Below are 26,046 nucleotides of genomic sequence, written 5' to 3' on the forward strand. Positions count from 1 at the left end.
GGGAAGCCGCTCTTGTGCCACTAAGAAAAGTGTGAATTAAGCTTAGAGTCTTATCAATACACAGTGTTTTCTTTTCCACCTTTCAGGGCCTGTGGGTTTCAAACCAAATTCTGCTGTGGCTCATCCTGGTGTTTTAGCTGGAAAGTCATTCTTAGGCATGATGGAAAAACTTTCTAAGAATCTTTGGTCCTCCCTCATTCTCCAGCTCGGAGGGGAAAGGACAGAGCAATTTGAACCTCCTAATGTTCTTCTTCTATAAATATGATTACTGACAAGAACTTCCTGCATCTGCAATAAATTTGCAACAGATTACTGTAGATCATTTCCTTTCTTTGCTACTTGTTTCCCTGTTATGCTACTAGTCTTTTTTAGCTCCTTTGTAACTCGGTTGTTCTCTTCCTCTAATTGACCGTCTGCTCTTGCTCCCTGTAAACAGTCTCTTTGGGCTTACTTACTGCCTGAATTTTGGATTGTCAGTTTGACTGTTTCTTTGTGTGCTTTAAAAGAAACAAAGTAAAAACCTTGCTACTTTTGTGTGGCCACAGTCCACATGGCTTCCAGAATTTCATGTCCTGGACAGATTTTTTCAAAGTCCAGTCAAAACTGTTTGGTCTGTTGGGGTGTGTAGACAAAGATACCTTCAATGGCTGTTCTACCTCTGACAATGAACGTATCAGTAAAAACAAACATGAAGCTGCCTTTTCCTGAATCAGACCATCAAAATCAGACTGGCTGTGTCTCTCCAGGATTTCAGGTCGGGGTCTTTCACATCACCTCCTACCTAGTCCTTTTAACTAGAGATGTCAGGGACTGAACCTGAGATCTTCTGCACTCAAAGCTGAGGCTGTTCCACTGACCCACAACCCCTCCCCAAATCACTTATCCCCATTTTCTTCTGCGTTGTTTGAGACTGCCTAAGGTGCAAACCAGTAGTCTTCAAGAATGTACTTAAATGCCCTAACAACTTCAGGCAAATTCTTGTTAGACTTTAAACATAAATGTTGAGGATTTTTCTTAAAACAAAGCTATCCAGTCCTTTTCATATGTCCTAACCTTGTAAGTTTCCCAGTTCCTGAAAAAGTTGACAGATCCATCCAGACGTCTCTGGATTACTGTCCAGCCACCTGGATCATGTCGTTGGTCACACCAGACCTGCATCAGTCGGTTTGTATTTTCAGGCTTCACAAGGTATATTGAACTGGTATCATGGCCATCTTCCAGAGCCTGCAGACAGTCTCTCCAAGGACCTGGTTGAAAACAGATTAACAATATCTGTCACTAACATAGTTGTGCTAATATCTCCTACTGCCAGGAATATTGCTTGATAGAAGAGCACGTCAGTGGGTGAGGTGGGTTTTCTGGGAAAATTTATTTGGTAATTTTTCTGGGAAGTTTTCCAATTCACATTAAAATAAATAATTTTAATATTTAAATAAAGTTAGCAAAATTTAAACAATGTTAGCAAAAGAAGGTAAATACACCGTGTACAACACTGGGGTTTGACTAGCCTATCTGTATGATTGATTTGCTGCACAACAGCCCTGACAACTGTAAACAAACAGTCTGTATTTACATATATATGACAGAAATGCTCCACAGAAAAATACAGCATTGGAAAAATATCTGTCGCACATCACTGACATCAACACATGATTGGGGCTGGTTTTAGAAGGCTTGAGAGAGGTTGTTCAATTGGCAGCTGTTTTAAGCAAGGAAAAGACACATCCAGCCCCCCCTCCCCTTCACCTTCCATTTGGCCTCCCCAGTAGGTCTACATGTAGTCCTCTTCATCTACCAATATATGTATATTGACAGATAAAGAGATTCTGCTGGAACAGTGAGGCTTTTGGTTTAATTTGCCTGTAGACAATTCTGTTTGTGGATTTACTTGTTAGTAGCACAATGAATGAAATTTGCCACACATTAGGGTTCCCAGGGTTCCCAGGGGCTCGAGGGGGGTAAAGGGCAGCAGGGTACTTACCCCCAAGGAACAGGCTCCCATGCTCCCCCATTGCCCGGAAAAATAATGTCATTTTCTGATGTGACAGAGGAGCTGCAGGTTGCACTGAAGCCAGATTCATTCAACATTGCTTCCAAACAGGCAATTTTTAATGAATTTGGCTTCAGTGCAGGAGTGTGTGCATTCCCCCCTGTGTCTCCCCCCTCCAGCCAGATGCGCAGGACCAGGGGGCAGTGGGTGGGTGGGGGATGGCAAGCCCACCGTTCTATACTTCAAGCTGAAAAATACCAGTTCAACATCTACTTGTTTTCAATAGCCAGGAAAGTAAAAGCACACTGTACTGCAACATCTTTTTAAAGCTTTGGGATGCTCCAATCATACTTGGTTATCAGTGCTTATAATATATTTCTCTATTTAAAATTCAGACAAAGGCTTGATTCCACTTGACAGTTATATTTCGTGTTTGAACCTCACCTTTGCCTTTGCAATTATTTTAAAGAAAAAGAGCGCGTGCAAAATATTTTATAATGCAATGTAACTTTTATTTGAAGTGAAACCTCTGGAGTGTTGTGATTTATAACTGAGTATATCCTTTTTATGTGGGAGGTCTCAGAGAAAAATAGTAGGTATAATAAAAGGTATAAGTCGAACATTGCATTGATGTAAAGTGTTAACACCATCTGCTCATTTACTCCCTTTAAAGCCACCTCACATTTTAAGTTTTCCTTAGGATGTTATCAGTTGTGTTTGGGATGTGGCTGTGGCTCAGCGGTAGAGCATCTGCTTGACATGCAGAAGGTCCCAGGTTCAATCTCTGGTATCTCAAAGGCTCTCAAATAACAGTTATTGGGAAAGACTTTTCTCTGCTTGAGACCTTAGAGAGCTGCTGCCAATCAAGCTGGACAGTACTGAACTATATTCTGACCAGGTATAAGGGTAGTTCACCAGAAGCTGATTGTGATATACACAGTGAGTTGCTCATATCAAAAATTAGAATAAAGCTAAAGAGAAACACTAAAAGAATCATAATGCCAAAATACTATCTAAAATTCCTGAAAAATTTAAAGACCATATAAAGATCAGATTTGCAGTAGTAAGGTTAATTGATTGTGAGCCAGAAGAACTATGGCTTGAAACCAGAGATATTATCAAGGAAGAATGCAAACTCTGTTCTTATAGCCAAAAGAAAGGAGAAGCCTAAATGGATTACTGAGGAAACTCTTAAAATTGCTAAAGATAGACGAGAAGCAAAAGGTGACAGAAACAAGGTTAAAATTCTAAATGCAGCTTTTCAGTGACTTGTACACACAGACAAAGAAATCTATTATAATAACCAGTGCAAAGAAATAGAAGGCAACAACAAAAAAGGAAGAACAAGAGATCTGTTCCAAAAAATCTGAGCAATCAAAGGGAAATTCAAGCCATGGCTTGGGATGCTGAAAGATCAACATGGAAATACTGTACCTGATCAGGACAAAATAAAGGAAAGATGGAAACAATACACTGAACAATACAAAAGAGATGGAAGATTGACAGATACCTTTGATGAAGAATCTTTGATGAAGAACCAGAAATCTTAGAAAGTGAAGTAAAAGCTGCACTCAAAGCAGTTGGGAGAAATAAAGCACCTGGAGTAGATGGAATACCAATAGAGCTGTTTCAAGCTACAGGAATGTCCATCAAAATCTTAACAAGAATGTGCCAACAAATGTGGAAAACAAAACAATGGCCCAGGGACTAGAAACACAGTCTACATTCCAATTCCAAAAAAAGGGGATGCCAAAGAGTGCAGCAACTATTGGACTATCGCATTAATTTCCTATGCAAAGACTCTTGCCATATATGGAACAAGAAATGCCAGATGTTCAAGCTGGTTTCAGAAAAAATATCACATTGCAAATTTATGATGGTTAAAAACCCCACCAGGGGTCACCATAAGTCAACTCTGACTTGAAGGCCGGATTTCATTTCAGTGGAACATACCAGGAAATTTCAGAAGAAAACCAGCCTGTGTTTTATAGATTACAGCAAAGCTTTGACGTGTGGATCATGAAAAGCTATGGAGAGTGTTAGAAGAAATGTGGTTGCCATAACATCTGATTGTTTTGATGCGCAGCCCATACTCTGGACAAGAGGCTACTGTCAGGACAGAATATGGGGAAACAGAATGGTTTCCAATTGGCAAAGGTGTCAGACAAGGATGCATATTATCTCCCTTCCTGTTCAACCTCTATGCAGAGTATATTATAAGGAAAGTTGGATTAGATCTAGAAGGAGGTGGAGTGAAAATTAGTGGAAGCCACATTAATGATTTGAGATACGCAGATGACACCATGTTACTGGCAGAAAATAGTGAAGACATGAAATGACTATAGATGAAGGCTAAAGGAGAAAGCACCAAAGGAGGATTACAGCTGAACATCAAGAAGGCAAAAATAATGACTACCAAGGAATTACACAAATTTTAAAGTTGACAATGAGGAAATTGAAATTGTTCAAGATTTTCTATTATTTGGTTCGATCATCAACCAAAATGGAGACTGCAATGAAGAAATCAGAGTAGAAAAGATGTCTCTCTGGGAACCAGGTTCAAGATAATCCAAACTATGGTATTCCCCATTACTATGTATGGATGTGAAAGTTAAGACTGAAAAAATGTTGACAGGAAGAAAATTGATTCATTTGAAATGTGGTGCTAGAGGAGAGTTTTGTGAATACCATGGATGGCCAAAAAGATAAATAAGTGGTTATGATTAAATCAAGCCTGAAGCTAAAATGACAAAACTGAAGCTATCATACTTTGGCCACATCATGAGAAGACAAGATTCTCTGGAAAAGACAATGGTGTTAGGAAAAGTGGAAGACAGTACAAAAAGAGGAAGACCTAAACCAAGATGGCTTGACTCAATTAAAAAAAGCCACATCCTTCAGTTTTCAGGATCTGAGCAAGTCTGTTAATGATAGGATGTTTTGGAGGTCTTTCATTCTTATGGTCACCATAGGTTGGAGGCGACTTGACGGCACATAACACACACACAAGGCTTAGTAGCAGCTGGTGGTCCACATGATCTCTGACTCTATCCCCAGATCTTTTTACTGAAGAGCTCAAGACATTAAATGGTAGAATACTACAGAGGGTATTTTTTTCTGGATGTAATGATGGACATGTATGTGATGAGAATAAGATAAACAGTGGGCCTAAGGGCATGCTTTCAAGCATTTATAGGCAAAACACCACAGCACAAGTCAAACCTTGTGATGTTTTATTTATTTAAAACATTTGTATCCCACCTTTGTGTTTAGATACTTGGTTTACAATCATCGAACAAAATAATGCCAATACAGTATCAAAATGAAAGTAAAGAAATTTGTATAAATAATAAAAACATTTTTAAAATATCTAGTGTTATATATTTATCTGGTATTCAAAGGATGATAAGGTTAGTGTCAAATGAGTGTCTTTGGGGATGTTATTCCACAGCTGGGGAGCCACTATGGATAAAGTTTGTTCCCAGTCTTCACTCCATAAGGCAACACCACCTGGGCTATTCTAAAGAAGTTGGGGCATCTGGAGCAAGGCCTCAGAAGCAGAACTTAAAGAATGTGCTGGTACTCATGGGAGAAGGCATTTCTTCAGATACTGTGGATCCAAGCTGTTTAGAGCTTTATAGGTCGGACCCAGCACTTTTAACTATGTCCTCAAAACAAGATGGAAGGCAGTAAAAGATACTAACTTTGGTGAAGGACCAAATCATCAAGCCTGGTTAATAATCTGGCTCCAAATTTTAGCTGCAAGCTATGCTACAGCCTACTTGTAAACCAGTAGTCCTCAACATACTGCCCATAGACTCTGTGGTGCCCATGGACACCTTTCCTGATGCCCACTAAATGTTTTTAGAAAGTGAATGGGGTCAGGTGGGGCTTTTGCCCAACAGGGTTTCTGATTGGGTATTGGAGATTTGATTGGCTGTGCAGGTATTTTAAAAGTTGCTTCAGCAACAGCTGCCCTCACAGCACAGGGATCTTCACTCTGTTACTGCAGCTGTGTATGCAAGAAAATATTTTTAAACAACACATTCATTTAGAAAAGCATCCAGATTCTGCCTGAAATGTTGAAGAGTTACTATTAGTTATGCACAACCCCACTCTCTTGACATTTTGTGGTTTACTTCACCTCCTGTGGCAGCCGTTTTGTGGTTGCGCCTACCCCTGTGTCAGAATTCTAAAGGTACCCACAGGCTCAAAAGGTTGGGAACCCCTGTTGTAAACCACTGCATATCTCTTCTTGGATCTCTCCAACATCCCTACTATACTTGTTAAATTTATATTGATATACTACTGGACTTTGATTTCAAAGAGCCTTTTTAGACCAGCTTATGCTATATTCCTGAGAATCCTTGCCAGATGGCAGCTTATCCTGCAAAGCACTTTTGGTCAAGATTCTGATGAAGGTAGATTTGACTCTCAAAAGTTCATACCCTGAAAATCTTGTTGATCTTCTAAGGTGCTACTGGTCTCAAATCTTTTGGTCCAGGTGTTATCATTTGTGATCTACAGAATGGAACTCTCCCAAGCAGACCTTTTTTTTTTGCAGTTTCCACAGGTCTTAGTAAAATGTAAAATGCACATATCTTTCAGTGCAGGGTTTTGGGGGAGGGGTCATCTTTTGGTAGCTAAGGTAAAGTTTGTAATTTTGACTAATGTTTTGGTACTGTGTTTGGGTTCATTGCTTCCACATTTTATGTATATTGATAACGTGGACTAGAAGTCCAAATGAACACAAAAATCCGCAAATTTGATCTCAAATCTCATTCCAAAACAAGAATGAGTATTTTAATTTATAGCAAAATAGACAAGATGCAGCAAGACTTCTTATACAGAAAAAAAGAGTTTGCTTCGCAATTCCACTGTTACGTTGATTACAAAGCAAGGCTTGGTACATAGGCCTGTGTGACAGATGTACTTGGCTTAAATATGACAAACATTTTTTTAAGCTTAAGGTAGCAGTGTGGCCCTCTTGTATTAATAGTTGTTTGAGCTGTGCATCCCTGTTCTATAGGCACATTATTGCAATGTACATGAGCAATATTATCAGTGTGTACATGTTGTTGCTGCAGTTTTTCCCCTCAACACAGGATTGTTTGAAGTTTGGAAAAATAAAAGACTTATTGAATGGCACAGTGACTTGATGAATAGGGATTATGAATGAAAGTGGTTTTAGCAACTGATCTGTTGGAAATAATTCAGAAGCTGAATGCTACTTGGGGTGCTAAATATATCACATTCTGGCAAAGTTTCCATTTGTCATGTTTTAGAAATTAGTGTCACATTCTAGCAGTGTTCTGCAAAACATGTTGGAGGCAGAATGTTTTGGGAGTGTCTTCTTGGTACAGTTTCTATGAAAGAAAAGGGAGCCACATGTTAAATTACATTTCTAAGATGTGATAGAAAGAACAAATTGAAATAAAGATGTTTTGATTTCATTTACAAAACTATGATGGAAATATGTAGAAGCATTTTCAGGGGTTGTTCTTTGCTGGAGTTTGTTTGCATGTGTGTGTACAGGCAGATGTTACAACAAACTGGCACAAGGGATCCCCAGCCTTGTTGAGTCAGTGTGTACTTCAGGAGTTCTGAGAAAAGGTAGTGGGAACCACCACAAAATGACTATCACAGAGTAAAAACATGATTGCCAGTACTGGGCCAATCACAAAATGTTGGGAGATTCTAAGCAAAGCATGAGTAAGGCAGCTGCTTCCAAATAGATGCTCCCTGAAGATGCAAAGAAAACACTTCCCGAACAGTTCTAAAGAATCTCCTACTCCAAGGGGATGGAATAAAGCTGGGATTTGTTTTTTTGCTTTGAGCAAGAGATACTGTTTGGTTTCAATGTGCATAAAAAGGAGAGGGTTTGTTCCCTGAGTTGGCCAAAGGGAGAAGTCACCAAGACTGGAGACATAAGAATGCCTATCTGTGGCCAAGCTGAGGGTGCAAGACTGTGATTCACCTGCCCAGGATGATTCCAGCGTTTTGGTGGTCAGTCAACTGATGTACACAAACTCAGCTTGTTTCTGGGCTTGCTCTTTGCCTCTCTTTTCTTGCACTGACAATTCCAGTTAAAAATGAATTCTGGTTCCCTATTATGTATGAATACAGGTCACAGATTAACCAGAGTTAGTTTTCCTCCCACAAACAGGACTTATGAGAGAGAAGTTCATGAGAACTCCTGAGAGAGTAACTTGTATGCTAACCAGAGTTAGTTTCTATCTGGGATTCTTCTTGCAAGAGGGAGGGGTGAGGGAGGTATGGTTGAGGGCCTAGCAACAGGTAGGGTTCATGAACATTGCAATTTAATGTATGCTTGGTATGACATCTAAATACAACCCTGGTGTCTTTAGACAGTTTGCCAAAACATGGATGGTACATTTTTTTCAGTTCAGAAGTTAGGAAAACTGTATTGTTCCATGTGCATTTTAAGGTAATGCATTTTAATTCATAAAGCATTTTATGCTGTTTAATGCATCTTTAAAATAAGTTTTCTAAACACACACAAATTATTGACTGCTACAGATACATTACTTCATTTTTTCTTCTTCAGATTTTGTGAAGGCCTTTGCTGCTTTTCATATTGGCACACTAACTTATATCCCTGTATATCCCTAACAGATATCCCTGTATATCTGTTTTGCCACATGAAAATATGATGTATGTGCACAAGGAAGCTGTGTCAAATTAGGCTATTCACACAGAAATACTGTATGACGCATTTCCTGAGATGGTAGGATTTAAGCTTATTTTTACAGGAGAGGAAATATATTTCTGCAGCGTTCCATCCTGCAATGCTTGGCATCTTTAGAAAGAATATTTATATCAATTGGATGGACTCTGTAGCCAGTCTGTTAAAACAGATGTGCAGTATGACACTCAGATCCCGCATGTGAAACTGTTCACAGACACATTCTCAGTTTTTAAAAACTGTTAATCAAGCACCACTTTTTCCTATTGTGTTACTAGCCCGTCTGTTTTTTTTTAAGTTATCGATTTAAAAATATGATGGTTATGTGAACTAAAGAATCAGAAGGAAAGATACAAATATGTCAGTTATATGACACTAAAGAGGTAAGTGAAGCATCTTCTGGCTTGTGATACAGTTCCAGCATGGCCCTTAGAGCCAAGGAAATTATAAAGGAACATTGAAGCTTTGTATGAATACAGATTAAAGTTCTCTGAGTGGGAAGTAGACTTCCCTTAGGAGATGAAGGCAAGATGGAGGAGGAGCAAATTCATCTCTCTTTTGCCTGAGAACCAAGAGAGAGGTCTGTAGTCACTGTAGGGAGGCTGCTACTGTTTGCCTTTCTTCATGGCTGCAAGTTTAATTTCTTCAGGGGTAGGATGCTGTAAAAATCGCCTAGGTAGATAGTCACCATTCAGCTTCAAGAAACTGTTCTTGGTTCCATACCAAAGGCAAGAAAAAATGTCTTACAATTTTCTTAACATTTGAAAGAGTTGTCAAGCTCTGAAGTCTTTTAACCTTCTCTTAGGGTTGAACCTTTTCTTTTAAAAAGTTTTGCAGCAGGGACTCAACCATATATTTCTGTACTCTGGGAAATGTTATTAACACTTAGTCACTTGGGCAATAAATAAAATGATGGAATGGAAGCCGTCTCGTTTTTACATAACCGTACTCTTAACTAGGAGAGTTGTATGTTCAGTGTGTGTGTACTGAAGTCAAGGTGAGGTACAAAATAATGTTTAGTTAATTGAATTCCCCTGGTGCCATTTCTGATGAATTAGGCTTGCATATAACTTTGAGTGTTGGAAAGGTTTCCATTCCTCTTTTGCCATTTGTGAAGGAGGAGCCAAGGAGAATAAAGGCTGTCACTAAGTCTAGAATGGCAAATGTTCTTGTTAAAAACAGTTGCCATTTACATGCTGTTTATATAGTGGCCATGAAATGCACACTGAAGGGTGTTGGGCCGTTTTTGTCAATGCAGTCCTAACCCTTCTAAATCTATGGGTTTAGCAGGGAGTAACTCTGCTTAGGCCTGCACCGTGTGAGTTCTGTCTGGATATTGCCATTAGGTATCTGCAGGTATGGTCATAAAATCCTGTGTAAATAAACCAGGATATTTTAGAATCAGTAGATTTTTAACATCAGACTATACACAACTAGAGATGGGCACGATCCCAAAAAAAATCCCGATTAAGCCATTCGTGGATCCGGGCCGCTGCCGAACCCAGGCCACCGATTCTAACCGATCAAGTCCCATTTCCAATCCGGAATCGGGAAGGCCAAAGCAGGAGGGCTCCCCGCTGTTTCCAGATATAGGAATGGTGGTTGGTGGCAGCGGCCGCCAGGCCTGGCGGGCAGGGGGAGGCGGCAATGAGCCGCCTCCCTTCAGGGAGGGAGGGGACATTCACACACACACACACACTTAGAGTAGGGGGGGAGTTTTTAACCCAGCAACAAGCCGCCTCCCCTCAGGGAAGGGACATTCCCAGGGCCGGATCTACGGTTGCCAGCGCCCAGGGCAACCATAGTCAGGCTCTTGCGCGTGCGCGCTCCTGGGTCGCCCCCCCCCCGCCCACGCAGCAAGCCAGTTGCCCGCGCCGTTCACCTGCCTCGCAAGACAAGGGGCGGCCGGCTTGCCCACGTGCCCCTTGTCCTGGGGAAAGGCAAACGGCACAGGCGGTTTCCCAGCCTCCCGCACTGCCTTTTGCCTTTCCCCAGGACAAGGGGCGGCTGGCTTGCCCGCACGCCCCTTGTCCTGGTGGAAAGACGAACGGCGTGGGCGGCCTCCCAGCCTCCCACGCTGCCTTTTGCCTTTCCTTTGTGCCCATGGCTTCAGAACACCCCCTTCCCCCTCCCTCCCCTGGGTTGCTGCTCCGTGGTTGGAAGGAAGCCTGCTAATCAAGGAAAGCTGGGCTTCCATTCGTGTTTCGAGGGCGACAGAAGGAGGGCAAACACAGCTCATTCCCCTGGCTCCGTTGCCCCAGGAATAAATTACTGGCGCAAGAGTGTCTGCAATTCTGAACAGAAACCGATATATCCGATCAAGTCCCGAACAAGCAAACCCCCGACTGCTGGATTGGTTGCCGTGGACGGAACCAATTAGCTGAGTCACGATGGCGCAAACGCCAAAATCGGGGTTTTTTTGAAATCGTAATTCAGATCGTGCCCATGTCTATACACAACCCCCAGTGGGGGTTATGTATACTCTGCACTTAAAAATGCTAACTCCATGTCAATAAAAAATGTTCAGCTTATATAAATTATGCAAAATAAAAGACTGATATTGCTCATTTTGCACAACTTATTCTGCAACAATTACTATTTTACAATGTTCTAGTATTGCTAATTGTGGAGAAAGGCAACGAAATAAAAAAACTCTCCCTAATTTCTGAAAATCGTATTCTGTCACCCCTCTGTGTTCCAGGTTATGTAGGTATTCACACTTTCAAGCATATCTTGTCAACTGAAACAGCCTTTAAAAAGAAAGAAAATGATACTGTGATTTTTTTTTGTGCTCCATCAGTCATAGTATATTCAAATGCTGCTTACATATTAGATATGGGTAATGGCCTCTTTTCAAAAGACTGATCAACAAATAGCTCATCATATATTCTGTTGTAGAATAAAGCAATTTGGTAACCTATTTGACCAAAGCATATTATTTTAATCCTCATAAAATAATCTGTGCTATCTAAAAATTGTATCTTACATAATTTATGTTACTGCAGACACTGTTCATATATTCTTATAGTGGCATAGGTTTGTAAGACTGTTGTCCCCTATAGTTCCATCTAAATTATCTGACTTTTTTCTTGCAGTTTCTGATTTTTGTTACAGGACTGTCTTTCCTGGATCCTGAAATGGTATCCATCACTTTTTAATTTTCTCTTGGGATTTGTAAAGAGGTAGAAATTGACCATGACATAATTGATAAAATCCTGCCCAAATTGTAAATGTGTCTGTAAAATTTATGGTGTGTGACATAAGCTATAAAAGGATAAAGTATATCATTAAAATCAGAGACATTCTTTCATATATAGAAACCATATTTTGGCCCAGTTGTGGAAACAAATGTTGAACTTGCCGTTGTGTTTTCTCATTTGGGGATAGTATATGGTGCATGTAGAATTACTACTCTAGCTATGAAGAGACTTAAAAATATTACCAAAATGAGCTTTGCATTTGAGACTCGTTTAATTTTTTAGTCTAATCCATCCATAGGAAACAGTGGGTTGTGATCTGGAAATACTAATTGTAACAATGTTTGTCTGAGGGCCTATTTCTACAATGAATTCAGTATGTGCTAATGACTATAAGGAAAAGCTCGGCCTGTGCTAAAACAAGGTGGCTATGTGCATGTGCCTCTACCACATAATGAATCTAATCTTAAATTGGCTTTTGGCAAGAAATTGCTGTGATGCACTAAAAGCTGATTTGGGGATATGCCAAGGACCATCTCTGTGCCGGTTCACGAATCTGAAATTCAGCACACTCAAAGCTCTCTAGTGAGAATAGTCCTTAAGGCCTGGTACATATGGGTTACAGCCCCTCATATGGAGCTGTCCCAGAGCTACAGCTGTGTAGAAGTAATGTATGGATGATGAGACCAGACAGCTTCTTGGCAGTGAGTTGTGTGAACACGTGGGTACCTTTTTGCCTCTCATGCTTACATAAATTGCTCTGCGGCAGCGAAGTAGTGCCTGCAGCTCATACATTACTTATTCCATATGACTATGGCTATGGTTTGTGTGGGAGATTTTAAGGATGTGTGAACCAGGCCCTGAAGAAATCTTGGACCATATCTCCCATCTTCAATACAGTTTTAACTGTGAAAGTGTCATGAATGGTATAGCATTAGAGTGTTGAAGTAGGATCTAGGAGACCCGAGTTTGAATTCCCACTCTGCCGTGAAAGTTTGTTGGGTGGCCTTAGGCTAGTCACATACTGTCAGCCTAAACTATCTGATAGGGCTGTTGTATGGAAAAGGAGAGAATGTTGTACTCCATTTTGGGTCCCTATTGGGGAGAAAAGTGGGTTGTAAATGAAGTAAACAGATAAAAATAGACATCAGTGCAGGGAGGTGCAAGTATTATGTTTAAATTTTAGATTTGTGGTGTGGGGAAATATTAGGGTCAGTAAATGGAATTTGAAGAAAGTTAAAAGCATACTATGTTGATAGTTTTACCAAAAATTGATACTGTTACTTTTTAAAAACAAAATCTTGTTGTCAAATGCCATTCTCACTCATATGACATCTGGGCCTCTTATTACACAGTGGGTCTGTAGTCCCAGTTTCCTCATGTGTGTTTTGAAAACCAGATTGTGACTGTGGTGTGCTTATGGGTCGTACCAGCAGGCCAAACAATGCTGCCCAGGATTGGTTTAGGGTTGGAAAATGGCACAGAGGAGAGGACTGAATCTCCTTCTCTGCATGTGCCACAGTTCTGGTTTGAATCTGTTATGGTATCTGGAAATCGTAATAAAGAAGTCCTCAGGCTCCTCTGAGCCCCAGGAGTCGTCATTCCTATTGCACTATAAGGACAACAGGCTTTGGGGGAGGAAATTATATGATGAGCGTATTAAGCTGCCTTTACAGTATTGGTTCCTCTGTTCAGATAACTGATTCATCTAGCACAGCATTGTCTACTGTGATCGGTAATAACTTTCAAGGCTGAGAAAGGGCTTTCCCAACACCTGCTACCTCAGAGCCTTGCTACAAGTGACATTTTACACGTGAAGGATAAAGGATCATTTTCTCAAGTCTTTCTGGGAACTGAAGTTCCTCTCCCCCACCCCTTTTCCTTCTGTTCCTTCCCCTCGCTGTCTGAAGAGACAGAGAGAGCCTACGGCAACATCAGCTTTTGCAAAACGTCTTGCTGGGGGGGCGGGGGGCAGGATGCTCCAGAGAAAGCTGAGAAAGTTGCAGCTGCCTGCCCCAAAGATCATTGAGAGCAGGCTTGTGACTGGAGAAACGATTTGCAAAAGTTGCTGTTGCCGTAGGCTTTCTCTGTCTCTTCAGGCAGCGAGGGGAAGGAACAAAAGGAAAAGGGGTGGGGGAGAGGAACTTCAGTTCCCAGAAAGACTTGCGAAAATGATCCTTTATCCTTCACATGTAAAATGTCACTTGTAGCAAAGCTCTCATATAGTTTTAACTGGAGAAGCCAGGGATTGAAATCCCTTCCCCAAATGATCTGTCTATATCCCACCGTTCCTCCAATGAACTCTTGGCACATGATTCTCCTCAGCTTTATTTTATGCTCTCAATAATCCTCTGAGGTAGCTTAGGTGGAGAAAGAATGACTGACCCAAGCTCACTGCTTTAGGACAAGACTTGGAATTTAAATCTAGATCTTCAAATTATTAGTATGATACTCTAACTACCTTGAGCAAGTTCTCTGAGGAGGTGGCATAGAAATGTTCTAAATAATAAATAGCCTTCATGCTATGCTGGCTGCCAGTGGTAAAGTCTGGCTTTTGCTTAAGAGTGATTTCATAACAGTGTTGTATATATTTATATATGGCAAATAATTGTGTGAATAGGATTTGTACTATGCTTTGTTTAGTGAAGAATTTCTAAGTAACCAGTTTAACTCAAGGATTCCCTTCCTCCCAGCAACCAACCGCCCTGAGCCCATCTGTGGGGAGGGTGGGGTATAAATCGAATAAAATAAATAAATAAACAAACCAAATGCCGTCAGCAATGCCAGAAAGAGATGAAATAGCAGCCAGGCATCCTTCCATCATGCTTAGATAGAGTCTTCACTAAAACTGTATTTTAATAGATACCTGTATTAGTTTTTAATTGTTGTAAGCTGTTCAGGAGCCAAAGTGGGGTGTAATTACAATGTATGAACAGTGCAGTCCTAAACAGAATTATACTCTGCCAAGCCCATTGAAGTCAATGGGCTTAGAAGGATGTAACAGCTTAGATTTGCACTGTAAATGATGCAAAGTTCAGAATCAGGAATCCTGAAACCTCTTGCTGATTACTCTCAACCACCAATTCATGCATTTTCCACAACTCCTGTGCGAGCACAGAGGCTCAAGTGTCAGTAAGTGTGAACTTTCCTTCTGCTACCAGTACCAGACAACAATGTTTTACCTATATTTGGTTGTTCCCAGTTTACTGCAACATATGTCATGTTTTAGCCTGGAGCAAAGACTTCTGGCCAAGTTATAATCCTTTTGATTCAAGGATTTCAACTAAAAACAATCATACAATTGCTGTTTGGAGCAAAGTCACCTTTTACTGCTAAACATTCTTCTAGTAATAAGAGTACTGGCAGAAAACTGAACTCAGATTTAAGCACTCCTGCTTAAAGAACCCAGTCTGTAAAGGACAGCAGAGCTATAGGGAGTCTTTTGCTTGCTTTAGTGAGTTTTACAGCAGCATCCAAATGGCTAGTGCCTAAAAAATTACAGTTTTTTTCTCTTATGGTCTTAACATTTTAACAATAAATTCTCAAAAAAAAGTATTTCACAAAATGTTTGACACCCAGTTGATGGCCTTTTCTGCATTTGCAGCACCCTTATTTGTAGGTACTTTTCTTTAGAATCAGAGGCAAAGGGTTGTGGTTGCTAAAATGATGGTCACTCTCTCTTAAAGTAGTCTACTTCACAAGGTGGTTGTGAGACTATTTATTAACTTCATTTCTAGTCTGTATTTCTTACTGAGACTCGAGGTGGAGCCAAAGAAAAAAATCCATTCAAATATCCTGTACTTCCAGTTCAACAATTTTTAATATTAAACACGACTGAAAGGAATCTCGATGCAAAAAGTACCCATGTTCCTCACCAAAGAAAGATCATGCACATCTACATAAATTCTGTTTGAGTGATTCTGATTGTAGCATGTGAGTGTGCACAGAATATTGACAACATTTTGGTGTCAGATAACAAAGAAAGAAGGGATCAGTGAAGTTTGGGATAGAAATAGAATGAAAGGGAAGAGAAAAGATACAGTGTCACAGAAGACTTGCTTTCAACTGCTTTCAACCACTGAGATGCTCCAGGCCCTAAGGTTACTAGCGCCTCTGTGATTGCATGCACATTGCTTGCGTTTGTTCTCTCTCTCTCTCTCTCTCTCTCTCTCTCTCTCTCTCTCTGTGTGTGTGTTTGAGAGAGCAAAGCTTACTTAATGCCCCCTTTGTTCTCATGTCTTTCATTTTCAGACTTTTCTCTATAATCCTAAATTATCACATCACCTTTTAATCACACATGTAATATTCTTCCTCTAAGGAATTCAAGTCACCTTCTTAAAGTTCACTCCAGTTTCCCAGTAGTTATGAAGTTATGTTGAAATGTTACCAGAACCAAGCCCATCCACTGAGCTGCATGGCTGGATTTTAACATGGTTTCCCAATAGTGTGACCTTGCAAACTAGCCACTGTACTAAACATTTTCCTAATTCAAGATCTGCTGAAGCTGCAACTCAAAGAAAAAATCAGGTGTAAGCTCACTATTTCTTATGCATTGCATAAAAAACTTAGATAAAAACTTATTAAAAACTCATTGTTCAAAACTTCCTTCACAATAGGGATGCCAGACCTCCGGCGGGGGATCCCCTACCCCCACTTACCTGGCCAATGGGGGGCACACCTTCCATGCGTGCTCCCCTGTGCAGCAGGCACCTGGATCGGGTTTGTTTTGGCCCTCATTGGGGCCGCTACGGAGCGCAGGAGCACTCCTGCGTTCCGCAGTGGCCCAAAATGGGCCCGTGCAGATTGGGCCCATTTTGGGCTGCTGTGGAGCACAGGAGCGCTTCCACACTCCTCAATGGCCCTGATCCGGGACAAAACGGGCTCAATCCGCACCAAAATGGGCCCAAAACAAGCCCGATTGGGGCCGAAATGGGCCTGTTTTTAGCCCCTGTGGAGTGTGAGCGCACTCCCAGGGGGCTGTGTGATGATGTCACTTCCCAGAAGTGATGTTATTACGCTTGCGGGAGCTCGCGCACCCCCCACCCCAAGACATAAGTGCAGCGAGTTGGTCCCCCACCAGGATGTTAAGAGAGACTGGCAACCCTACTTCATGATGATTCATATTTCAGAATTAAATCCATGTACATTCTGCTAGAGAAGCTCCATTTAAATACCCTTGAACAAGATTGTAGCTCTCTATTGATTTTTTTCATATGTGTCCTAGACTTTCACTATTCACTATATCACATTAACTGAATATCTAAGGATATCATGTGATGTTTGGAAAATTTGTGACGGCCTATGGCTATAGACAATAAAATCTCTGCTCTCTGCTCTGTCCTAAGGATATCTGACTATTGGTGTAGGTTATATCTTTTAAAAAATGAGGCTGGTGTTGTTAGCCAAATTCTGGAACAGAATTATGTCTAGATTTCCTGCAATGTAAGATGCAGATAGACATTAGCAATGAACTTGACTCTGGATTCAAGATGAATTCCCTTGTAAAGAATGCTGTCTGGATCATATCTGAAACCAGGAGATGCTCTTTCGGACCCTTAAAATGCAAAACTGATGATATTTTGAAGTCTGCAACATAATCTGCCTACATATTATTATGGTTATATTTCTTAAGCCTCAGGACCTCATTACTGTTTTCCTACAAGAAAGAAGTTCACAGTTTGCCGTATCTTAATCAAGAGATGTTATGTAAGAATGTCTACTTACCTGATGGCTTATCAGTTGAAGTTGGAATACTAGTAACTGATGGCATTGTTGGGAGTGTAGGTGAAAGAACCTTCAAATTCTGGTCACTTTGAATCTCATTAGTAGAAATTTGGTTAATAATACGGTTATAATTAGGAGGCTGGTAGACTCGGTTTGGTGGCTGTGGAGGTTGCGGGATTGGTTTAATGGATGATGTTCTCTGACAGTGCTCTTCCAGCTGTGCAATGATTATTGACTGGTTGTTGGCAATGGTTACTAAATGCTGATACTTGTGCTCCAGGTCCTTGTATTTGTTTGCAAGCTGCAACATGTCAGCAGTTTGATTCAATATCTTATTTTCCAGTTGAGAAAGTTCTAATGCATTGTCCCGTTTTCGTATGATTTCATGCAGTAACTGCATATAGAGTTGGGTGACCCTTGAATTCATGTTGCGGCTCTCTTTTCGTAAGAGCTTTACTTCATTAACAATTCCTCCATCTACCTCCACCAACTGCTGAAGGGTTTCTATTTGTCTCTTTTGCTTAAGTAGTTCATTGTTCAACAGTTCTATCTCTTGCTTGTTTACCCTGTTCTCAAGTACAACCTCTGGTTCTTTTGAATTAACACAAATGGCGCCTGTCACCTTCTGTTGAGGTACAATGAAAGTATAGGTGCACTTGTCTTGGGTGTCACTGGAGCGCTTATACCTATTTGAATAAATGAATTCTTGCTCTTCTTTTGCATCACTGCCTTCAAAATCTTGAGTCTTTTTGGCATGAATACCCAATACAGTCATTAACAACAAGCAAACTGCAACCTTCATGGCCCTTTGTTTCTGAGTTGTTTTGTATAAATGAACGTTCAGATCTGTTATAAACATAAAACAAATGATAGTTAATAGAGAACAAGTATAAGCAAGTAGAAAGCAGTCTTGGTCTGAATGGTAAAAGTGTTAAATGGCAACTAGTCCTGAGAAAATACTCTAAAATCACACTGTTAAATTTGGCGTGAAACTAGGATGATCAGCTGTTAAAGGAACATTAATATCCCTTTAACTGGTTAAAGGGATACTCATTAGTATCCTCACTGGTGAGGTTCAGGTAAGCAATAAAACTTCATTGGCCTCCAGCACAGTAACTGAGGAAGGCTGCATTTGCTAGTGATAAACTGGTTTGTGATATGGCAAGAATAGGCTAGAGAGTAGAGATGGGCACGAACCTAAATATGACCCCAAAAAACCCCACGAACCAGGCCGGTTCGGGGTTCGCGAACCAGGGTTCCTGGAAGCTCCTTTTCACGGAACTTCCACAAACTGAATACTGGTTCATTGGGTCGTATTTACAGGGGCAGTTTAAATGGCCATTTCCCCAGGGAAATGGCCATTTAAACTGCCCCTTTAATGGACTTACAAGGGCAAGTCCCTTTAAACTATGAGCTGGCAGGCAGCAGGGGGGATCCCCCCCACCTGCCCGGGGGGGGGCTAGAGTTTGGGCAGTTTAAAGGGCCCTGCCACTGGCCCTTTAAACTATCAGCTGGCAGGTGGGCGGGGCTCCCCCCTGCCGCCTGCCAGCTGATAGTTTAAAGGGACCTGCCGCTTGCAAGGCAGGAAAGGGCCCTTTAAACTGTTAAATGCTCCTTTCCCTGCCGCTGTTAAGGCCGGAAAGGGGCATTTAAACCCCACAAACCACGAACTGGTTCGTAACTGGTCCAGTTTCGTGATTTGTGAAACCCACAAACCTCCTGGTTCTTTTTTGTTGTTCTTGTTCCGTGCCCATCTCAGTACTCCTAAGTTACAGTGCTGGAGGCCAGTGAAGTAATATTATTATTATTATTAGCCTGGTTGCTCACGGTAAATATAAATTACATTACAGTGAGCAGGCAAATCTCCTTGACTGCAAACAGGATAGAGGTATGTGTTAAAGCTGCTATAAGCTAGATGTGCTAGATACAACAGTAATGGCTTGTATCCTACCACTCTACTCAGCAAAGGGTGAAGCTTTCCTACAACTTTGCTGTTCATCAAGTGGCGGAGCATTTCAGTTGAAGGAAGGCTCCTTAGTCAGGAGGGAGGTTTCAGAATTTGCTGAGTAGAGTAGTAGGATATAAGCCCAAGTCTGTGTTCTTTTGATTACATGTAACACTCTTTAGCTTTCCCATCAAGGCATTTCTGTGTGGGACCTCAGATGGGTGCAGTGAACAGTCGAGGAAAACTACCTCATTTCTTGCTTTGTATGATGGGATAAAGCAAAATCCTACTACTGATCCAGCCGTGAGAGTGATACATCTCAAAGCGCCTCTGTCAGTGCCTTAGACCTCTTCAGGGAGAGCTCTCACTCTCTTTGAAACAATGGTCAGAAATAAAAGGGGGGATTTTAAGACACTGTCTATATTGATGTGCTTCAACAGAAAAGGTGTACCTCCCAACTTCACTAACAATATTCTTCTGCTTTTAATGCATGTTTTTGCCTTTTGAAGTTATTGAATGAATTTCATATTCTTAATTTCCCTTTTATGTGAAACTTGCTGCACATATCATTAAAATCTGCTTACTAGTGTTTGTTTTGTATGGTGGAAAACTTTAGTGACAGGTACAAATGGACACACTTTTGCACCAGGGCTACTTGGATGCATTTCTTTATTTCCCAGAACCACTTTTAATCTTCAGTTGTGTAGCCTTAGTCCATAAATCCAGTCCTAATGTTCTGTTTTCACATTTTATTCTCAAGTGAAGACACATCAGACATAGAGAGTTTCGTTCCCTGTTCTCTGGTATGCATATTCTAATGCTTTTTAGGTAGAATGCCAGTGCAGAGACAGCTCCCCAGATTGTTTATTTTCATTTATAATCTGCCTCATCCGTAGGCCTGGGGTGATGTACGAATAGATCTTAAAGAAAAAGAACATCTACTGTACAGAAATTAAAATTCTCTGATGCCTACTGAATCACAAAAGTTGTGTGTGTGTGTGTGTGTGTGTTGAGAAATGTAGATATCTTGGATACAATACGAAAAAATTCCTTTGCTAGTGGAAGAGGGAACTGGCTGCTACAAACGAGCCCTGTGTCTTGAAAGCAACATCATTCAAAATCTTGAAGAAATTGGAAACATAAATTAAAACTCTCTTAAACAGCTTTAACTTGCATAACCAGCGTTTACACAGCAAGTCACACTTGGTGACCCTGGCAAGCTTCCAACCCTCATACTTTACACAGTTGAACTATTCTTGAAAATGTCTTCAGTATAGTAGGTGTAAAACGATGGGGAGAGACAGAGAGATTTCTTGCTTCAGTGTCTGGCTTTCAAGCTTTTTTTGTCTTCACAAATCCCTATTTGTCATGAATTGAATCTCACTTTTCCCCTAAAACCCCTTTTTGCTCCATTTTACAATGTTTCTCTACTGTGAGAGTGACAGTTACGACACAGAGACTCGTAAGTCATAACTATAAAAAAATAACCATTCTTTCACAAAAGTTACTCCTCCAATAAGAAATGAACAGATCACCTGTATAATGATCTGTAGGACACAGGAAATATGGGACAGGTATGTTGTATCAGTCTTCAATACTGCTGAAAAATTTTATAGTACTTTATTTATTTATTTAGAAAATGTATAAGCCGCCTTGCCAGAGACCTACTTGAGGCAGTTCAGGCATAGAAAATCCACAGCATGAAAACAAACTATATGAGCTTACATTTTTATACTGTGTTACCTACACTATTATTATTTACAGATGTGGAACTGGGACTGAAGTGGCCTCGCCCACTTGTTCAAGGAGCCACGCAGTAAATCCTGACTTCAACCATATAGTCCAGATCAGCATTTAGCACCCTACCATTGGACTTCACTGGCTCTGTTTCAACTTTGCCTCTGCAAAGAGGAAGCCCAGATCATGAGAGTGTGTTTGATCTTTGTTTTTTTGTTTTTTTTAACCAACTTCCCTCACAAAGAGACTGACTTCACTCTGAAATGAGTGGCAAAGCTCTCATTGACACTGACGGATCAAGATTGCTTTCTTAGCACTTGGTCTGGCTATTCAGGTAGATGGCAAAGGGTAAGAAGTAGTAATGGATTTGATTGTGTTTGCTCTTTCAACAATTGTTCAACGAATTGGGCTTTAGGAAATGCAATTTGGAAGTGTTCCGGTCATCTAATATGTAGAAAGAAAACAAATAACCAAAGAAAAGATATTACATTCTCTTCCCCCCCCCCTCCAATCCTGAAAATGAAGGGGGGGGAGAGATTTGCTTTGACATTACAAGTTACAAGTGAAATGCAAAAGACTCGCTATGGGAATTACTCTGTTCATTGTAAGGCCTTTATTAAGAATTTCTTGTTATATTTACTAAGAATCTTCTACTCTAAGTTAAGATATATAGCATGTTTTGTTTTTTGTCACAAATAGAATGTCTGCAATGTTTTATGAGATTGGCCCCATGACATTAAATAGGTATTTACCTCTATGTTTTGCTAATGTCAGGACTTAATTATACTGTGTTAATAACATTGTAGTACCTGGATAGCCCAGGTGAGTCTGATCTCATTAGATCTCAGAAGCTAAGCAGGGTTGGCCTTGGTTAGTAATTGGATGGGAGACTGCCAGTGAAGAGCAGGGTTACAGAGCCAAGCAATGGCGAACAATCTCTGTTAGTCTCTTGCCATGAGAACCTCACCAGGGGTCACCATTAGTCAGCTATGACTTGATAGCACTCTCCACCACCAGTAATAGTAATAGAATTTTGTCTTAAACAGGGCAAGAGAGTACTTAAATGCTAAAGAAAGAATTGCATAACCAAATTTAGTGAGCATTGAAATAGATCAAACCTGAGAAACCATGCTACTCCAAATGAGGGGAATATGCTAGAATATTTTCCCTTACAACAGGTGTTGTTGGGAAAACATCTCATACTGCATACTCAAAATATTTTCATCTCTTCTAGACTGCTTCTGTAGTTGGGTTGACTCTGAATCCAAAATGGTTGAGAAGTGTGTTGGACAGATGAAGCAGCAATATTTTTAGTTATATAAGTATCTTCTGAGGTGTCTCAGTAACAGCCTTGTGCAATTTCATGCTTGCTCTTTCATTCTGCTGTAATCTCAGTAATTTTTTATTCTGTTTGGAAAAGTTTACACTTTTAAGAAGAAAGTTGTTGCTGCGTGCAAACATTTAGATTTTTGTTGTTAATGCATGTACAGTATATCTAGGCTTGAATCAAGATTGAGAGTGCTTTTCACAAAAACACACACACCAAGCATCCTTTGTGGCAAACTTTTCAGTGACCATTTTCTATTACTTTTAAGAAGAGAGGGGGTGCCACAGAAAGAAGGTACAAATTCTGACGTCCTTATATCTCATCTGCCATACATATTCAACAGCTAATATTCGACCTACGCCTACATTCAGATGATAAATCTATTTTGAACTTCTTTGCAGTCCCAATAACAGCAGCTTTAGTGCCTTTTTTCTTTCAAATCTCCCTTCTTCCTAGTATCAATGGTGTACACAACAAGATATAGTTATATGATGACATCACGGGGGGAAACTAAGCTTAGTTCAAAGCGAGGGTTGAAGAAGCTTGAATAAACCTCACCAGGGCTTTTTTTCTGGGAAAAGAGGTGGTAGGACTCAGTGATGGAACTCAGGACCGCACAATGATGTCACTTTGGGCCAGCTGGAACAAGGGGGGAGTTTTTTAACATTTAAATTGCCCTTGGCGAAAATGGTCACATGGCCGGTGGCTCCGCCCCCTGATCTCCAGACAGAGGGGAGTTGAGATTGCCCTCCGTGCCACTGAGCAGAGGGCAATCTCAACTCCCCTCTGTCTGGAGATCAGGGGGTGGGGCCACTGGCCATGTAACCATTTTCAAGAGGTGCCAGAACTCCGTTCCACCACGTTCCTGCTGGAAAAAAGCCCTGAGCCTCACTCTGAATGAGTTTGGTTTGCCTTCAATGATGTAGTAATCAAATCAAATATGCTAAATGTCTCTGCTATTAGGAAGAAGGCTGTTTTAAAAATAAAAATGATACAGCAGTAGCGTTGCCAGGCCCCCTCAACCTCCCAGCGGGGGACAGGGCCTGGCACTTACCTTTGGGGAGAGGGGGGGGTGCACGCGCAGAGCGTGCGGGCGCCCCCTCCACAGGCGCGATGACGTCACTTCAGGAGTGACATCATCGCACAGCCCCTGGGCATGCCCATTTTCGGGCGCTGCGGAGCACTCCTGCGCTCCGCAGCGCCAGAAACAGGCCATTCTGCTGCAGATCAGGCCCGTTTTTGAGGTGCTGCAGAGCGCAGGAGCACTCCTGCGCTCTGCAGTTGCTGAAAATGGGCCCTGTTTACCATGGATCAGGCCCGTTTTGAGCGCTGCAGAGCACAGGAGCTCTCCCGCGCTCCACAGCAGCCCCCAAACGGCCCCGATCCTGGCAGCTGTGGCACATGGGAGCGTGCCACACCGCAGGGGAGCATGCAAGGAAGGTGCATGCCCCCCTGCTGCTCAGGTAAGTGGAGCAGGGGCGGGGAATCCACAGACACCCCACCGGGGGGGGGGGGTCTGGGATCCCTATACAGCAGCCAGTCTGATCTTAAAGCCAGTGAATAGGCTTGAAAAGGTTTTTGGAAGGATCTTTTGGGAATGTTTTTGTCCCTCATCCTTCTTTTGTGCTGAAAATAAAATAATAACACAGTTAGATATTTATATAGTCATATGTCCACTGTCCAGTGCATCTGCAGTGGCAGGTCCCCCAGTGGCATGGGGAAAATGTTTTTAAAGTGCTGTGATGTTATGTAACTGATGTCTGGGAAATGAAAACTAAGGGCAACACTGCAAGAACCCTTTCCACTGCAGATATCATTTCTACTTTTTATCTTTACCAGTATATATTTTTCTTAGCAAAAAGAGGAGGAAAATGTGGCCTGCCTGACTTCAGTTGCCTTGCTAGTTCATATATATATAATACCACAGTAGATTACGATTAAGATATAAAACAAAAGGAAAGCCTCACACAGATAATGTGGTGTCATTGTTCCAGTGCCAGATCAGAATCTGGGAGACGAAGGTTTGAAGGCCTACTCTGCCCCGGAAGCTTGCTGGCTGACCGTGAGCCTAACTTACTCTCTCAGCCTAACTTACCTCACAGGATTGTTGTTTGTATAAAATGGAGGAGAGGAGAATGATGTAAGCCGCTTTGGGTTCCCATTAGGGAGAAAGGCAGGGTATAAGTGATGTAAAATGAAATAAACCTTGAAGTATCATGAATTTGTTTTGTGTTCCAAACTGAAAGTCTGCGTTTTTGAGAAAGCCTCCCCTCCCCACTCATAAAGTATACTTAAGATTTTTCCCTTATTCTTACTAAAGGAATTTGCAACACTTTCAGATGTGGGTATTCCAGACTTTCTGAGGTAGCAGAAGGTAACTTTTAACAGGAAATTATACTGGACTTTTGAGGGAAGCTAAAAAATATAACTGTTAAACTTACAATACCGTTAAGAATGGGAGCGCCACTATTTATTTATTTCTGAAGTGTTTTGCTTTGGGGACATTCCAGACCACTTCTCTCAGGTGAACAGCACAGCTACCATTAATCTACCTATATAATGTTTTCTAGTGCACCAACTGTTAATAACTCACTTGTTTCCCTACACTCTAGTTGCTGGGAAACAGCAGTTGTTTATTCTGCAAGCAGGACTGCCATGGCATGCTTTTCTGTGTGGAAGGTGGTGGCGTAAGTGTCAAAAGCATTTATTGGAATGTGCCTATGACATCACCATATCATTAGTCCCTTCCCCTTTTCTCTCTTCTATTTTGAATTTCCTTCTGAATTTTCAGTGCCTTTTCCCTTGCTACTTGGAGGCTGTTTCTCCCCATGCCCTATCCTTAAGCACATTTCTGGCCATTTTTTAAAAACTTTGGTAGTGCAATAAGGCCCCTTCATAGAAACAGGAAGTCTTCTCCTCCACTTGGCTTGCAGGTATTGAGGGCATATCATATCATATTGTATCTGTTTCCCTCCTAGCACTTTTGAAATACATGCTGGGAATGGCCAGAGAATGGTCAAAATGAAGATCTTTATAATATTAGTAATAAAATAATATTCTATGAATTGTCAATTAAACAGTGCTCTAGTAAGAGATATGCAACCAAACCAAAATTAGTCTAGTGGCATCTTAAAGTTTTACCCTATTTATTGTGACATAAATGAGAACCCAGTTGGTTTTCAAATTTTGCCTTCGTAAGTCACACAGCTATTTGAACCTACTCAAGTGTAATCAGGTCAAAACCAACTGCTGATTAGCCTAGCTATGCCCACTAACTCCCAATATCAAGGGTAACAAGACAAAGTAAACCGAGGGAAGTTCAGAAGAATGGGTATAGATCATCCTTTCAGGTCTTTCGGATAAGCAATATCGATTTTTTTAAAAGCACCTTACCAAAATAGACAGTTGCTTGATCCTGGC

The 26,046-nt window shown here is 41.1% G+C and overlaps 2 protein-coding genes and 1 non-coding gene across 6 annotated transcripts in view; 2 read left to right on the forward strand and 1 right to left on the reverse strand.

The window, feature by feature from the left end:
- RALGPS1 (Ral GEF with PH domain and SH3 binding motif 1) overlaps positions 1-26,046 on the forward strand; it is a 283,344-nt gene that overhangs the window by 111,513 nt on the left and 145,785 nt on the right. The gene's annotated exons all lie outside the window — the stretch shown is intronic.
- Positions 1-26,046, reverse strand: part of ANGPTL2 (angiopoietin like 2) — a 35,930-nt gene that overhangs the window by 3,923 nt on the left and 5,961 nt on the right. The window contains exons 2-3 of the mRNA XM_054997355.1: positions 17,618-18,463; positions 1,054-1,247 (exon numbers count right to left, since the gene is read on the reverse strand). Of these exons, the coding sequence (XP_054853330.1) occupies positions 1,054-1,247; positions 17,618-18,419 (996 nt within the window). The 5' untranslated portion in view covers positions 18,420-18,463. The remainder of the gene's footprint in view (positions 1-1,053; positions 1,248-17,617; positions 18,464-26,046) is intronic.
- Positions 2,714-2,786, forward strand: TRNAV-GAC (transfer RNA valine (anticodon GAC)). The gene has a single exon. It is a non-coding gene; the product is annotated as a tRNA-Val (tRNA).

This window comes from Eublepharis macularius, chromosome 14, assembly GCF_028583425.1.
Source record: "Eublepharis macularius isolate TG4126 chromosome 14, MPM_Emac_v1.0, whole genome shotgun sequence".
Classification (NCBI taxonomy): Eukaryota; Metazoa; Chordata; class Lepidosauria; order Squamata; family Eublepharidae; genus Eublepharis; species Eublepharis macularius.